At 49.8% G+C, this 16,813-nt stretch overlaps 1 protein-coding gene across 2 annotated transcripts; it reads left to right on the top strand.

Annotated features, from left to right (window-relative positions):
* The first annotated feature begins 387 nt into the window (after positions 1-387).
* On the top strand, positions 388-14,792 carry LOC310830913 (eukaryotic translation initiation factor 3 subunit C-like). Of its 2 annotated transcripts, none has more exons than XM_083710753.1 (21): positions 388-532; positions 1,628-1,772; positions 2,112-2,177; positions 2,367-2,556; positions 3,629-3,754; positions 4,515-4,569; positions 4,706-4,815; positions 5,164-5,291; positions 5,991-6,147; positions 6,273-6,376; positions 7,194-7,335; positions 7,480-7,605; positions 7,821-7,914; positions 8,514-8,701; positions 9,729-9,953; positions 10,748-11,111; positions 12,037-12,196; positions 12,665-12,730; positions 13,080-13,167; positions 13,713-13,875; positions 14,609-14,792. In XM_083710753.1, the coding sequence occupies exons 2-21, from the start codon at positions 1,672-1,674 to the stop codon at positions 14,692-14,694; spliced, it is 2,739 nt and encodes a 912-aa protein (XP_083566879.1). In that variant the 5' UTR covers positions 388-532; positions 1,628-1,671; the 3' UTR covers positions 14,695-14,792. The 2 variants fall into 2 exon arrangements, with proteins under 2 accessions (XP_083566879.1, XP_083566880.1); XM_083710754.1 differs by having other exon boundaries at positions 489-590.
* The last annotated feature ends 2,021 nt before the right edge of the window (positions 14,793-16,813 follow it).

Below are 16,813 nucleotides of genomic sequence, written 5' to 3'. Positions count from 1 at the left end.
CGTGTGCATGCACACTTCTTCAGATACACATCTTCAGACTGTGTATCTGAAGAAGTGTGCATGTATTCTTCAGACTGTGTATCTGAAGAAGTGTGCATGCACACGAAAGCTCATACCAAGAACTGACTTAGTTGGTCTTTAAGGTGCTACTGGAAGGAATTTTTTTGTTATTGCCTTTGCAGTTAAGGGCACAGGGCGTCACAGCATCTCTATATGGACTACAACTCCCATCATCCCTTTCTCCAGGTCACTGCCGCAAAGTTTAAGACCATAGAAATTAAAATGTAGAATCTCTCTCGGTAATCATGGAAAGCGACCTCTGTAGTCGTGATTTCCGCCCCGCCCCCACCTTCGGAATGTACGAGTGGTGCCGCTCTAGAATTTAGCATCTCTATTATCTTAGCATTTCCCCTCTTGGGAAGGAAGTAGTCATCAGGGCCGCGCCGGGGTGTTGATGAGCCTGCAGAAGGCTTTGCGCATGCGCGTTGGCCGCGGGAAGCGACGCGCCTTCATTTTACCAGGCCCGGGCCGGGTAAGCGCGTGCTCGCGGTTCTTGGGGTCCCGTTGGAGGAAGGAGGCAAACCCCGAAAGTTAGGGGAGGGAGGAGTAGGAGGCGTCCGAGGGGGGCCGCACCGGCTTCTTGGGTGGCCTTCGCTCTAGGAGGAGGGGTTTTTTGTCCCCATTGGGGAGATGCGTGTTTGTCTGTTTGGGCTGTCGGTGTTTTAAACTCAGCTGTGCGTTTGGAACATTTATACTGATGAGGTTTATATGTGGTTTTATGTAATATATGCATTGACATAATCCCTGGTGCGCTGTTGGTGATCTCAGTTCTTTGAGCGCTGATCCTTCCTGGAGCCAAAATGGCTCCACTCCTAGCAAAGAGGAGGCAGGATTGGGGGAGGCCCGAAGCTTCCAGAAGTAGTGGGGGGGGGGGAGTTCAGTTTCCCACTCAGTGATGAACCTCACTGGATGAGCTTGGGCCAGTCACTGTCTGTCAACATTTTCTACCTCTCAAGCTGCTTGTGAGGAGAGAAAAGGGTTGGGTGAGAGCAGAAGGATGTAACCCTGAGGCCCTCACAATGCTGGACATCTCTCATCATCCCTGACCATTGGTTTTGCTGGCTGGGACTGATGGGAGTTGCCAGATGGATGAAAGGTATGATAAACATAATATAAACCAACATCAGTGTGCTTGATGTTTTATGAGAAACACAAAATGACAGTCTGTGCCCTGAGATGCTTATAGCCTGCAGTTTGGTCTGCAGGGAGGCATAGAACAGCTGTCTCTTGCCCATTGCTGCACTCTGTTCCCATCAGCCATGGCTAATATAGGGTTGATGGGAGTTATCGGCTGAAACATCTGGAAGGTGCCAGGCTGGAGAAGAGATGATAAACATGAGAAGAATATGCATTTAGCTCAGTTACATGTGCTTAGGCTTAGTTTCCAGTTAGGCTGATGACAAAGAAGTTTGCCAAGGTTTATATCAAAGCATGCACAATAATTCATTCAGTGACCATTTTGCACGGGGGTTCTGTTCCTGGCCCCCATGTGCGTTAGCAAATGAACTCACTTTTGATATGATCATTGCACTCACTGGGCCTTTGGCTTCTTGTCTTTCCCATCCAGAATTGGGAGCAGTGGGTTGCTGACAACCCAGAGCCACTGCCGCCATGTCACGTTTCTTTACCACTGGCTCGGACAGTGAGTCGGAGTCGTCACTTTCTGGGGACGAGCTTGTAGCGAAGCCCGTTGGGGGCAATTTTGGAAAACAGTAAGTATGTGGGGGGAGGGCCGGGAGAACTTGAGTGAGAGGGTGGGAACAGAGGTTCCCAGGGAGTCATGAGTTGGAAGAAACAGACGGATGCCAACGAGAATAAGGGGGAGCATTTCTGATTTAAAAGTCAGAAACAGGTAGTGAGGACAACATACCCATACTTTAACCTGAACCCAATACACCCAGGTAGGACCTGTCTTGGGATTCCAGACCAAGCATCTCCTTCTTCTGAGTTATGCACTGCCCCTTCCTCTCCCTGCCCTGCACCTCTCTCACCTGCTTCCACTGATCATTGATAGCAGGGATCCATTGTCTGTTCCTTTCCCTTTCTTGTAGGCCTCTGCTGTTGAGTGAAGATGAGGAAGATACAAAGAGGATTGTTCGCAGCGCAAAGGACAAAAGGTAAAGTGTGGTTGGCTTTGTGGGAGAAGTGGCCCCTCTGGTTTCTGGAGAGCTGCGCCAATGCCACATTTTTGGGTAGCTGGGTAATTTCCCGTCCTGTTGAGCAGCATGTTGGTGGCACTGTGTTCTCTGAGGGCATATTAATGCCCCAGGCGTAACCATTCCTTTTTTGATCTTCCCTTACTGCAGGTTTGAGGAGCTTACAAACTTGATCAAAACAATCCGGAATGCCATGAAGATCCGGGATGTCACCAAATGCCTAGAGGAGTTTGAGCTGCTGGGCAAGGCCTATGGCAAGGCCAAGAGCATTGTTGACAAGGAGGGAGTGCCCCGCTTCTACATCCGCATCCTCGCAGACCTTGAGGACTACCTCAATGAGGTACTGGGGCCAGCAGGGAGATTTTTGGTCCACAAAGTCCCTGTGCCTGGCTCAAGAGGGTTTTGTGGCAATTTGAGTCTGACACCTAGGGCTAAGGGAAAAGAAGGGAATCTGTTCTCCTGCTTCCCCCCTGACAAAGAATTATGAGCTTCATTGCAAAAGGGAGCTGAATGTAGAGCTCCCAGGATCAACTTTGATGCCTTTTTGGTGTCTCCTTTTACTGCCGGTTTGTTCCTGCATGAATGGAGTTGGATTCAAGGTATGGGGGCTAATTGGGGAGAGAGGTGCTCTGAATCAGTTGAGCAGTGGATCTGGATCCCATGTGGATCTGCCTATTTGTTAAGATCTGAACACACATCCCACTTTGGCGATCAGCCAGGTGATGACCAAGGGCATGGTAGTAGTGTCCTGTTGGCCTCCCCAGAAATAGCCACCTAGCACCTGCTTATTTACTGTACAGGAGCCAAGTTTAAATGTGTGTTGTGTTTTTCATGTTGCTCCTATTTTCGTGCATCATCTTGGCGTGGATGTTGGTTTTCAAAACACGTAGTTTTTGTTGTAAAGCTGTTGTGTTCTGTAAGCTGCCTTGAAGGCTTTGCAGAGTGGACCTAGAAATTTGAATGTCTGAAATATATAGAGAGCAAGAAGGCATATAGGGAAAGTGAGAGCAAGATGCCATCCACCTGCCTCTCATCCAAGGTACTAGGGCAGTCTATATGGTTGGTCTCTTCCCCATCCCCACGACAGTCCTGCAAGGTAGGTTCAGCTGAGAAAAGGCCTAAGACACTTCACAGCTTTGTGGGAATTTGAACACAGATCTCTGGTCCCAGCTCTGATACCCACTGTTGCACCATTCTGAGCCTTCATGCAGCACTGGGATGGGGAGTGGTAACAAGCCAATCCCACAGACCCAAGACTCTGGGATCCTGAATGAAATAGCTAGAGAGCAAAATGGCTGTCCTCTTGCACATAGCTTTGGTTTGCATGTTTAGAGAAAAAGGGAGATAGGCTGGTGTGTGGACCAAATGACCATGGGCTGCCTGTAATTTGATCTCCCTTCTGGCTTTCGTAGCTCTGGGAGGACAAGGAAGGCAAGAAGAAGATGAACAAGAACAACGCCAAAGCCCTAAGCACCCTCCGCCAGAAGATCCGGAAGTATAACCGAGATTATGAGGCCCAGATCATGAGCTACCGCCAGGTACTGGTGCATGGTTGGGTGGAGGGCATTCAGGGAGGCGGCTGAGACATTGGGAATTATGTAGAGCTCAGCCAGTGCAGCAGGAGACTCTTAATTTCAGGGTTGTGGGTTCGAGCCCCATGTTGTGCAAAATATTTCTGCATTGCAGGGGGTTGGACTACATGACCTTCATGGTCCCTTCCAATTCTATGAATCCCTTAGGACCCCTGACCTTCAAGATGTTGCTAGACTCCCATCTGTCCCAGCCAGCATGGCCAAGGGTCAAGGAAGCTGGGAGTTGTAATTCAGCAAGATCTGGAGGTCCACAGTCACTGTCCTTGCTTTAGGCAGTAGGGTTGATTACTGGCTTTGCCAGTTGTGTTAAGCTTGGGTAGGCAAACTAAGACCCGTGGACCAGATCTGGCCCAGTCGCCTTCTAAATCCAGCCCATGGATGGTCCGGGAATCAGCGTGTTTATACATGAGTGGAATGTGCTCTTTTATTTAAAATGCATCTCTGGGCTATTTGTGGGGCATAGGAATTCCCCCTCCCCCCCCAAAAAAAATAGTCTGGCCCCCCACAAGGTCTTAGAGACAGTGGACCGGCTCCCTGCTGAAAAAGTATGTTGACCCCTGGCGTTAAAGGCTCAGGTGAAAATACAGGTGAAAGCGGAAGGGAGGGTTTGGAGGAGTCAGGCTGTGCTGGAAGAGCGATTCTGTACGGTTCAAATTAAAGAAGAGTACCCAACATGCATCTTGACCACATGTCTGCTTTCGCCTAGAACCCCGAGCAGTCAGCTGATGAAGACGAGGACAAGAAAAGTGACGATTCAGAGGGTGAGTGGTGATGATGATGATGCAGTGCGTAGGAGATGGAAGCTGTGCAGCTCACTGGCTATCCTTCTTTGTGTGAGGTGGGGAGCGGGATTTGAGATTTCCCCTCTCAGTGACACCCCCCGCTTTCTGGCTTCAGGTTCCTCCTCTTCTGGTGAGGATGACGATGAGGGAATGAGCGCCGCGGCTTTCCTGAAGAAGAAAGAGGGGGCAGCTGAGGGACGGGGCAAGTTTCTCAAAAAGATGGAGGTAAGAGCTGAACGGGGTGGGGCGGGGGGGGGACACATTGTGGTGCCCTCCTCTGGCCAGCATAGGCATGGCATCCGGTGCTTCCCTCAAAGCAGCTGCCAGAAGGATTTTTGTGCCAAGCAACTCAGAGGGAGGAAGGCAAAAGATCACTATTCCTTTTGCAGCAGAAAATAATAATCCTGAAGTGTTGGGAACAGGAACAGGGTTCCCATGGGACTTCGGTTGCTCTGTGTCACTTTATGGCCCTCCCTGGCTGAATCTGAGTGAAAACTTTTTTCGTCACATGGTTTGCTGGTGCCTAATTTTTCTTCTCTCCCCCTCCCCCCCCCCCCCCCCCGCTGTTGGCAGGATGAAGATGAAGAGGAGGAGGACTCTGATGATGATGAAGACTGGGGCTCGTCAGATTCAGAATCTGACTCTGAGTCAGATGAAGATGAGGGCAAATACACCTCCTTGGCCTCCAAGTTCCTTAAGAAGTAAGGAGGCAGCTTCTATGGGTTCAACACTTCCCATCATCTTTGGATTACAGTCTCCAGATCTCTGGCTGAGGGAGCTGTCAGTTGTGAATCTACCTTTGATCACAATCTGGAATTTCAGACTCAGGACCTGAAGGTGGAACACTGTGTGTTGTCCTGTTCACCCAGCTCACTTCTGAGCCTGAGTTGTTGAGGAGCTAAACCCATTACTTTGACCCTCGCTCCCTGTTTTAGGTGGCAGCATCCATGTCAGGGCATAATGGATGTCTATGGTGCAATGGCAGTTAGCTATCTCACATTAGGGGAGCGTCTTAAAGTTTGATGGACACTTTTAGATCTGAGAAATAATGGCCCCATCTGGGCTGTGACAGGTGCTCTGTACCATGGAGCAGATTTGTGCTCTGTTCCCCCAAGAACAGAAATAAAACCAAGAATTGCAGGGAAGTAGATCTTGGCTAAACAAGGGGTGGGGGACCTCAGGTCTGGGTCTCTGTAGGTGAGTTTTTAAGCTTCTGCATTGGACATTTTAGTGACTGCATAGGTCTGGATCAAATAAGCTTTTTAGTCTGGCTTTGTTAGTGCTTGTTCTGTGGTTGAGGTCAGTGGTGGGGTCTGGGCTTGTATGGTTCAGGCAACCCAGGAAGTAAGAATTCCAGGTTAAAAGAGGGATTCAGTCCTGTTTTAATTCTTCCTGACCAGAACTGGCACTGAGGAGGACAAAAGAGTTTTGGAGAAGAAGCGGGAAGAGAAGGCAAAGAAAAAGCAGGACCGCAAATCCAAGAAATATGAAGATGATGAAGATGACAATGAGGGTGGCGAGTGGGAGAAGGTTAAAGGAGGTGTCCCTCTGGTCAAGGTGAGCCTCTCTCTGCATGCAGTTGGGAATGTGGGAGTAGAACGAACTGCATGGTGTTGCTGCCTTCTCTCCATCTTCCAAACATGGTTCGAGCCTGACGTTCCTCCCCCCACCCCGCTTTGCAGGAGAAACCAAAGATGTTTGCCAAAGGTACAGAGATCAACCACACTGTAGTCGTGAAGAAACTCAATGAGATTCTCCAGGCCCGTGGAAAGAAAGGCACGGATCGGTAAGGCCAGTGAGCGTTGGTGTGATGAAGGGGAAGGTGGCCTAGGAGACTGCGCTTGGGAAAAACTGAGCGTGGTTCTCGTTACCTCACCTCTAGAAGGCTGCTGCAGAGCTGCAAAAGGTTCAGAAAAGGGCAGCTTGAAATAATTGAGGGCTTGGACAACTCTGAAAGAGAATTAGACAAATCCATGGAGGATAAGGGTGGCAGTGGCTGCTTAACCCTGATGGCCCTGTTCTGTCTCCCTTGTTGGAGGCATCATGCTCCTGGGTACCAGTTTCTGAGCATCACAAGTGCAGAGAGAGTGCTCTCGTGCTCAGGCCCTGCTTACAGGCTCCTTGTAGCTAGGCCTTTGGTTGGCCACTGTGAGAACAGGATGCCAGACTAGGTAGGCCTTTGGACTGATCCAGCAGCATCTGCTAAGTATTTTTAATTGGAGGGTGGGACTTGGGATGTTCTACATGCTGAACTCACATCCTCCAAACCTCTGCTCCCAAACCTGCAGCAGATTCTTAGGGGCGGGGGATAGAATTCTGTTGTGCAAGTGGAAGCTTGTTCCAAAGCAGAAATGCAGTGTTGGGTCCCAGGTATGTCTACTGCCGGATATCCTAAATAGGACAAAGGGTGGTACATAAATGTTTTAAGTGAATCTGAAAGTGCTGAAAATGAAGGGGGTTCACATGGGCGTCAGTGGTTTTGGCAAAGGGCACAAGGAGGGTTGTGCAGAGTTGGGGATGTATCTCAAAAGAAGCATGTCCAGCCATCTGCTATCCCCTCCCTCCTTCTGCACTGAGCTCCTTCACCTCCTTCCCCCTCCTAGAGCGGCTCAGATTGACCTTCTGCAGCTTTTGGTTGGAATTGCAGCAGAGAACAACCTGGGGATTGCCATCGATGTCAAAATCAAGTTCAACATTGTTGCTTCTTTGTATGACTACAACCCTAACTTGGCTACCTACATGAAGGTATGGAATTAGGAGGGGAGGGGAGGAAGTGGCCCGAAAGCACGGCACGTGCATAGGGGCCACAGGAAGCACGCAGTTTCTTTCCCAGAATGCCAAGGGGCCTTAATATTTCCCTCTCTACTCCTCTTCTCCCACCACGTGCAGCCAGAGATGTGGCAGAAATGCCTGAGCTCCATTGAAGAGCTCCTGGACATCCTCTTTGCCAACCCCAACATCTTCATTGGCGAGAACATTGCAGAGGACTCTGAGAACCTGGCCAACAGCGAGCAGGTGAGCATTTCTGAATCAGGCATCATTCCTCCCCATCCTTGGGGCATCCTGCCAACCCAGTAAGATGGGCTAGTTTGAAATCTACTAGAAACAGCAGGTGGGAGGCTGGTACAGATTGGCAGGTCAGGAAAGAAAAAGGCTTGTGTGTGTCTCTCTGCCTAGCAGTCTTGACCCCCTTAACCCACTTGTGTGTCTCCCCCTCTCTCCCTCTCTAGCCCTACCGTGTTCGTGGCTGCATTCTGACTCTGGTGGAGCGCATGGATGAAGAGTTCACAAAGATCATGCAGAACACAGATCCCCATTCCCAGGGTGAGTGTGCCTGTCACAGAAAGTGGGGTCTCGGAGGCATAGCCAGGGTGGAGTTGGACTGAAAGTTTCAGCTAGTGGAGGGCTGGTGTGGAACAGTGAACTTCTCAGATAGAGGGAACCCTAAGGAATCTGTGCTGTGTTTTCCCCTGAAAAGACACCTCTGCCAGCTGTTTGCCTCTTTTGGAATGATCCCTCAAGAACCAGGGATTGAATTCGGAATGTTTGCCAGCCTTTTCTGTTTTCGTGCCTCCCAGTTTGCTTGCTTGCTACAAAAAGCTTTTTTTAAAAAAAAAAACTGACTTCGGAGCGTCCTTGAAAAATAAAAAGTTTAGCAAAAAGCAGCAGGTCAGAAAACTGAGTAGGTGGTAGAAAGTGGCTGAATGCTTTGGAAAAAGGTCACCCAGTCTAAGCAGAGAGGATCTGTATGTTTTCATGTCTCTTAACTTGGCAGTCATGTGGACTAGAAACATTCTCTTTGGGCCACAAAATGGGAAGCTGCGGTTTCTCAGGAGTGTCAGATTCTGCATGGCAAATAGGGAGTAGCCAGCAGCCCCACCTCGAAAGACTGCCATGTGAATGCATGTTCCCCTTCCCACCAGAGTACGTGGACCACCTGAAGGACGAGGGCCGAGTCTGCAAGATCATCGACCGTGTGCAGAACTACCTGCAGGACAAGGGAACCACGGAGGAGGTGTGCCGCATCTACCTGCGCTGCATCCTCCACACCTACTACAAGTTTGACTACAAGGCTCACCAGCGGCAACAGGGCCCGGCAGGAGACAGCAAGGTAGGCCAGCCTCTGGAGCAGCAAAGCCCCCCACCAGCCGTCCTTGCTTTGCCCAGGGTATTCACACTATGCGGTTGCACCTATAGGTTTTGTGCTCGGGGCATAACCCCGTGGATGAGAAGATGTTTATCATGCCCTAAATTGGCAAATGCATAAGAAGCTGTCATGTATCTGGTCGTACTTGCCCTGCTTTTGACCAGCACAGCCTGCTCTGATTGGTAGCTTCCCTCCAGGGTCTTAGGCAAACCTCTTTCTCTTGCCTTCTGAATGGATCCTTCTAACTGGAGATAACTAGGGGATTGATCCTGGGCCCACGGACAGGCAAAGCAGTACGCCAGTGGTGAGGAACCTGTGGCTTCCGCCAGGTGTCTCTGTGGATTACAAGTCCCATTGCTCCTGACGGTTGGCTGTGCTGGCGAGGGTGATAGGAGTTGGAATCCACCAGGATCTGGAGGGCCATCTCTGCACTAAGCCATGGCCCATTCCCAAAATAAGGTTTGGAAATGATACTGTCAGGCTGGGAAAAGTTGAGGTGGACACTGAGGGTTTGGCCCAGAAGGACATCAGGGATTTTCAGGAAGCTTCATTGTGATTCAGTTTAGCTGCCATGGCTTCTTTCAAAGGATCCTAGGACCTGTGTGTGTGTGTGTGTGTGTTTGCCCAGAACTACAGTTCCCAGCATTCCTTGGGGCAGGGGAAGTCCTGACAGTCATGCTAATTTGAAAACTGGTTTCAGGTTTGTAAGTTGGACAGGGCCCTTAGTATTGTACCGGCAAAGGAAGACCGTGAAAGTTGAGGGGCAATTGAGTTTTGGGTAACCAACCTGGTCCCCTCCAGATAGGGTTGGACTCCAACTCCCATCAGCCCCAGCAAGCTTGGCCAATGGTCAGAAATGATGGGAACTGGAGTCCAACAATATCTGGAGGTTTGCTATCTCTATGCAAGGGTAACATTTTGGTATTTGGGAGTGGGGTGGGGAGGGACTCCTCAGGCTAAAGGACATGTTGCATAACCTGCTTGTCCGCAGTCGGAACAAGACCAGGCCGAGAACGAAGCAGAGGACTCGGCGGTGCAGATGGAGCGCCTCTGCAAGTTCATCTACGCCAAGGACAGGACAGACCGGATCCGAACCTGCGCTATCCTCTGCCACATTTACCACCACGCCCTGCACGACCGCTGGTACCAGGCCCGCGACCTGATGCTCATGAGTCACCTACAGGACAACATTCAGCATGCAGACCCCCCTGTGCAGGTCAGAGAACAAAACTGGGGAGGCTGAGGCGTATGCTGTGTTGCTGGTGGTTTATTGAAGCAGTCTTAATGAATTCGAGTAACGATAAAAGCCAGTCCTCCAAGAACAGGGAATGAGAGGCTTGGAGTAGTAATTATTATTATTATTATTATTATTATTATTATTAATTATTATTATTATTATTATTATTATTATTATTTTTACCCCGCCCATCTGGCTGGGCTTCCCAAGCCACTCTGGGCGGCTTCCAACAAAGATTAAAAATACATAAAAATGTCACACATTAAAAACTTCCCTGAACAGGGCTGCCTTCAGATGTCTTTGCCCTGCCCAAGAAGCTGCAAGTTGCTGATGCAGATGATTGTAAAGGGTTTGGAGAGGAGCAGAGCCCCCTCTCCTTGCTGCTCCACGCTTTTCCTCCTACATGTGGGCCACACTTGCATCTGGTGACATTAGCCACAACATCATATGTGGTCGATGAGACTTCCTTTCCTAACTTCACAATGCCTCTGCCCTGCTTGGCAACCTGCTGTCTGCAGTAGCTGCCTTGGGGTGAAAAGTGGTGGGGGGAAAGGGCCAGGAGCAGCAGATGGGAACATAAAGGAGTGGCAGAGAATTAATGGAGACTGGAGAGGGTCGACAGAGTGCAGCAGTGCCCATTTGTGTCCCACCCTTATTACAAAGGAGCAGTTGCAGGAAGGGAATGTTTGGGGAGTGGTTTTTCAGTTGCTGCCTTTTGGAGAGGGCAGCTGGGTCTCCGCCTCCACCTCCCCTGACCTTCTCGGCTCTTGCAGATTCTGTATAACCGGACAATGGTGCAGCTGGGGATCTGTGCCTTCCGCCAGGGCATGATCAAGGACGCCCACAACGCCCTGCTGGACATCCAGTCGAGCGGGCGGGCCAAGGAGCTGCTGGGGCAGGGTCTGCTGATGCGCAGCATGCAGGAGCGCAACCAGGAGCAGGAGAAGATTGAGAAGCGCCGTCAGGTCCCCTTCCACATGCACATCAACCTGGAGCTGCTGGAGTGCGTCTACCTGGTCTCAGCCATGCTGCTGGAGATCCCCTACATGGCCGCGCATGAGTTTGACGCCCGCCGGCGCATGATCAGCAAGCAGTTCCACCACCAGCTCCGGGTGGGTGAGCGCCAGCCCCTTCTCGGTGAGTGGCTTTTCCTCTTTTAACCGTGAGATGCGTTTCTGGGTACGCTGGCCAGGGGGCTTCTATTCCTCTGTCATGCCAGGCCTTCTAACAAGAATCTTCCCAGGCTTGACTTAGAATCCTCCCTGTCTCTCTGGCCAAATAATGGAATCTTTGAGGCAATTGCAGGTCTGGGCCTAGAGGTGCTTGAACGCTGCAGTCTGTTGGTGTGTTAAGCAAAGGAGCATTTTGCTTGTTTGCCTCTTCCTTGTTTCTTGGGGAGGGGCAGATTTTCCTTGGGCCTCTGTGACATCGCCAGGCATGATCCAGGGTTCACAAAAGTTGTATTGCCACGTTAGCCAGCCTCCCACTATGGTTCGCTTGCTTTGGCACCGTTTCCCAAACTCTTTCTTGTGTTCTGTTGGTTCTATAACTTTTTTTAAAAAAGTTGCTCCCTCATCTTAATTTGGCAGCTGTTTATTATTATTATTTTGTAAATGCATATTTATCAGAACTGCAGGTGGCACTCGACACCTTGGAGTCATTCAATGCTGTGTTGGAAAACAGAGCAAACGATTCTTCACAGATGATGCCTGGCTGCCAAATTGTGTGTCTTTGTTTTTCCTTTACAGCTACTTTTACACACCCTTCCATAACTATTTGTTTAAACCTAAGAAAAAATCAACTGAAGTTATGCAGATTTCTCTAATAAGTTTTATTTTTATTGGATAATTTATTTATTTATTTTGACACAAGGGCTAGAAAAAAATCTTTTTCTGGATACAAAAATGAAAGCTGGTTTTTGTTTGCATTGTCTTCATGTGCAATAGGATGTTAAGGGGATGTGGCCTGCCTTGCTAGCTAATCAAAATCTTGTTCACCAAGACAAGGAATGCCTTCCCCATTTGATGACCCCTTTCCCCCTCTCCCCCCCATCTTTCTTCAGGCCCCCCAGAATCGATGAGGGAACATGTGGTGGCAGCATCTAAGGCTATGAAGATGGGCGACTGGAAGACGTGTCACCGTTTCATTGTTAATGAGAAAATGAATGGGAAGGTCTGGGACCTGTTCCCCGAGGCTGACAAAGTGCGAGGCATGCTTGTCCGGTCAGTTGCATGGGAATGGGGTGATGGGGCAGTTCCTCCATAGAATCATAGAGTTGGAAGGGACCCTGAGGTTCATCTAGTCCAGCCCCCTGCAATTGCAGGAATATGCAGCTGTCCTGTAGAAAGCTGCCTTATCCTGAGACAGACCATTGCTCTGTTTAGCTTGGGCGTATCCACCTTGATGGATAAAGGGGTGAAGCCTGGGACCGTCAGTGCTCCAGCCCCTGAGCTATGGGGCCATCTATGCAGGCTAGGAGGGGAGGGCTTGGAACCCAGTTCTTGAAATGGAGATGAGGGAGCAGAATTGGGATGTATGTGTTGAGAGCGGCCACCTTGTCTGGGTGCAGGTGGGTGCCAAGAGGCTGGGGGGGTGTCTGTCTGGGGACTGGAAAGCGTAGCTTTGCCCCCCTTTCAGGGATCTCTGCCTGGCTCTCATGACTGCTCCCCTCCCTTGTTTCTCCCTGGCAGGAAGATCCAAGAGGAGTCTCTCCGAACCTACCTCTTCACTTACAGCAGCGTCTATGACTCCATCAGGTATTGTGTGAGGGTCATCATGGCCTCCAGGTTGCTCTTTCAGCCTGGCAGCTTTTTGGCCAGGGTGTGAGTGGCGGATGTGGCATAAGTGGCTGAGTGCATCTTTATTGGGTGCACATGTTGCTTCAGCATCCCCTCTGCAAGCTCCCTATCCATAAAATATATCAGTCAAACGAATCCATCCTCTGTACATGGCACACTTGGGTACCTTCTTTGGTTGCCATTGACCTTTTTAGATTTTCTGCCTGGCCGGCTGCCAATGGCTGAGTCTCACAAGCTCAGCTTCCACCTTTTTCTTCCTCTCTCTCTCCCCCCATGCCCCCTCCCCCAATTATACCTTCCTTTCTAGCATGGAGATCCTGTCTGATATGTTTGAGCTGGACCTACCCACAGTGCACAGTATCATTAGCAAGATGATCATCAATGAAGAGCTGATGGTGAGTGATACTTTCTTGCATGGCAGACGGGTGGCTTGAGGAGGCCTAGAGATGGGTGGCAACCACAGAAAGGGACACTTGACCAGGAGAAAGTGGGTTGCCCTTGTACAAACCAGCTCAAGGGGTGTGGGAGAAGAGGGTCAGGGATGGGCTTCTGCAGCAGCTGCACCATGGGGGTGAACATGAGAAGCGAGTCGTCCAAATGTAAGCCGCCAACCAGTATAGGCCTCACCCCTAAAATGAGATCTCTTTGTGAAAGAGAAATATAAACCGTAAATCTCTGGTTTACAATCCAGTGCTTTTGGCAGTCTCCAGCCCCGTTGCACTATGAATAACTCAGTTGGCAAACAGGGTTCTGAAGTTCCATATGGTTCTCGAGGTTGCATATTATATCATGGCTTCTCTTGCCTGTAAGTGCTATAGGCAGCATTCAGGTTTTATACAAACCAGATTTGGGAGGGAAAGTAGACCAGCACTTTAGAAGGTTTCTAACATGTCCCTCCTTCGCTGGGTTTGTCTGAGCCTCCCAAATCTTGCCTTCCCAGGCCTCTTTAGACCAGCCGACCCAGACAGTTGTGATGCACCGGACGGAGCCCACATCCCAACAGAACTTGGCGCTCCAGCTGGCTGAGAAGCTGGGCAGCCTCGTGGAGAACAACGAGAGGGTCTTTGACCAGAAGCAAGGCACCTATGGGGGCTACTTCCGGGGTGAGCGAGCGAGCGTCCTGGAAGCCAGTTGCAGCCACAGCTTCTTGCTTCTCCTATCTCCATTCCTTTAGCCACTTTGTGTCTGTTATCTGTCTAGGGACAAATAGGGCTACTGTTCCCATAAGTATCTTTAAAAGAGTATCTTTTAAAATATCTCTTTAAAAATTCTGGCCTTTGTGGTATGGTGCAAAAGCTAAGGAAACCAGTTCCCATTAATGATTGTCAGCTTCTCTTGCTTCCTTGCAGCCACAGCTTTACAGCTTTACCTGCATCTCACCTGATCTTATATCAAATTAAAACTTTATTTATGGAGTCAAGTGAGTGGCAGCTGGTGTGGCCTGCAAAAAATCAACCACCTAGGCCTGATTGGCTGGCCTGAGGTGGCCCACGTGCTGGAAGTTACCACCCCTGCATTCTTTGAATGGTTTATCTGCTTTCCTTCCCTCATCACAAGATCCAAATCCTCCTTTGGTTCAGCACTTTTCCCTTCATACAGGACACAGAGATGACAGTTGTTCTCTCCCCGCATTTTCTAAATCCAAAGTGTGCTGATTTCACTGCAAAACGATGGTTGTTTTGGTTGAAGAACCAGGAAGTGTGGACTCGAGAGCCACTTTGCCTTGGTCTCCGTGTACCTGTCTTGTTTTCTATAAGCTGCGCAGCAAACCCATTTCTGTTATAATCTTGCTGGCCCACTTGTAGCTGAACTCTCTCTCTTTCTCTCACCCTCCAGACCAGAAGGATGGCTACCGCAAGAACGAAGGAGGCTACATGCGGCGTGGAGGGTATCGGCAGCAGGAGCGACAAAGCAACTATTGATTCCCTAAGCCGTCACAGTAGAGTTTCCTGGTGCAGGGAAGATCTTATTCCAGTTCCCATGGTTCAAACACTTAATAAAGAGTTTGTTTGGAGTGTGACTGGCCTGTGGTGTCTTTGGGAGCACAAGAAGCAGCGTGGGAGATGAGAACCACCACGTGGCCACTGGGGGCATCACCCAGCCTTTGCCCTTTGGCTTCAGGCAGCGGGGCCAAATGTGTCTAGGCCTCTCTTCATGGATTTTGGCCCTCTTGCCATTCCATAACCCTTATCTGTAGGCTGTGCCCCTCGGTGAACCTGCTCTGTGGTCTCCCCACGTGTTTTTGCCTGCCCTGAATATGCCTCTTGCATACCTGGATGGAGCGATGTGCTCTGGCTGTGGCTGGGAGCCAGGTGACTCCCAGAATGTTGTCCTTGAGTTGAAAAAGTTACTTACTCTGGCAGAACCCTGAGAATGAGTGAATGTAGCTGCCAAGAGTCCCACTGATAGGAGAAGCGAATGACAGTTTCAAGGCCGAGCCCATTCATTTACAAGCTGCCTCCCCCTGCATCACACCAGCATCTGTACCTATTGGGTATTTCTCCACAACCGCACCTTTTTTAATTAAAGAGAAAACAAACAGATGAGACTGCTTCCTGCCGGGTGTTGAAAGGAAGCACAAAGAAAGGAAGATGAATTTCTCTGTGAGGTCACCAAGTTCACTGTCAAAGGACTTTGTCCTTAAAACCAAACTCCTCAGTTGGATAGGGCTCTCTCCATGGAGGAGAGGGACAAAGATGCTTCTTACTGAAGCAGAGCTGATTTATTAACTCCATATGGTGGTTCTGACTGGCTGAGCTCCAGTAGGGTGGCATCCAATGCTTTTTCAATTTAACAATATTTAGCAAAGTGCACTCCTGCTAAGGGTGTTGGTAGTGCTTTGCCTGTCCATACTGGACTGTCTGACACTAATTTTGCTCAAGGTTAGAAAAATTACCACAGACCAGGTCTTGTTTTTTAAAAAGGGGGAAATGCTGACAGGGAGTTGTAATCCAGCGCCAGTGGGACAGCGCTCAAGGCTGGCTTTGGGCTACAATCTGGAGCAGCATACTACCAAAAGCAGGCAAGATTCCTGCACTAACCGGGCCTAGAGAAAATCTGTTGCAGATTTCAGCAGTTTTAATGTCTCTCCCTAATTTCTTGTGATAAGTTTTTTTTAGTTCCATGTAAGCTGGACGTTTGTATTAAGCCCTTGGCTCAGCTTCCGAAGCTAAAGCATTTATTTCTCCTTATCTTGGCAGGCCTCAGCTAAATCACCTTCAGTACTTAAGGACAGAAGCTGCAAAGTCTTGCGCTGCCTCCACTCTGGGTGGACTGCATTGCCTCACTGTGGCTTGTATCTTCTGCCCTCTGTGCATTTGTAGACCCCCCTTTGGCAGGTGACCCAGTCTTTTTTAATTAAAGTTAATAAATTCCTCAGGGAGACCTCCTAAGACACACCTCTCAGTCCTGAGGGGAATGCCCAAGTCGACCATTTTTGGACCATGTCCCAGCTACCTTGTGCTTGTGTGTTTAAGCAAAAACATTCCTCCCACCTGACATGATGAGTTTCCAGGCAAAAATGCAGAATTGTGCCACTCCACCCCACGGGGGAATTGTAGGTGGGAGTTACCTGGTTTGTCAGAGGCTGGCTTCTGTAGGAGCAGAAATTCTCAGCCCTCTTAAGGCTCAGCCTTTCACAGAAACAAGACACTGGATATGTTTGTCGCTCTAAACTAGGGATTGTCAACCTGGTCCCTGCCGCCCACTAGTGGGCGTTTCGGGATTCTAGGTGGGCGGTAGGGGGTTCTACAGCTCCCATCATCCCTGACCACTGGTCCTGTTAGCTAGGGATGATGGGAGTTGTAGGCCCAAAACATCTGGAGGGCCGAGTTTGCCTATGCCTGCTCTAAACCATTGGCTGCCATGCTATACCAGCCTCCTTCAACCTGGTGCCCTCCAGATGCTTCAAACTACGACTCCATCCCTGGCCATCATCCCTGGCCAGCTCCAAAATGTAAGTGCTGCCATGGAAGGAAGGATCATGGAGTCGCAGAACAGTAGAGGGAGGGACCCAAAGTGCCATCTAGTCCAATGCAAGAA

The sequence above is a fragment of the Podarcis gaigeae genome, assembly GCF_964106915.1.
Source record: "Podarcis gaigeae genome assembly, chromosome: 13".
Taxonomy (NCBI): Eukaryota; Metazoa; Chordata; class Lepidosauria; order Squamata; family Lacertidae; genus Podarcis; species Podarcis gaigeae.
Note: the sequence above shows the minus strand (reverse complement) of the source record. Positions and strands in the feature narration are given on the sequence as shown.

Coding starts and splice junctions, on each gene's coding strand:
- LOC310830913 (XM_083710753.1), top strand. CDS start 1,672: ATGTCACGTTTCTTTACCACTGGCTCGGACAGTGAGTCGGAGTCGTCA. Junction 12,197..12,664: donor GTGCGAGGCATGCTTGTCCG/GTCAGTTGCATG, acceptor TCTCCCTGGCAG/GAAGATCCAAGAGGAGTCTC. Junction 13,876..14,608: donor CTATGGGGGCTACTTCCGGG/GTGAGCGAGCGA, acceptor CTCACCCTCCAG/ACCAGAAGGATGGCTACCGC.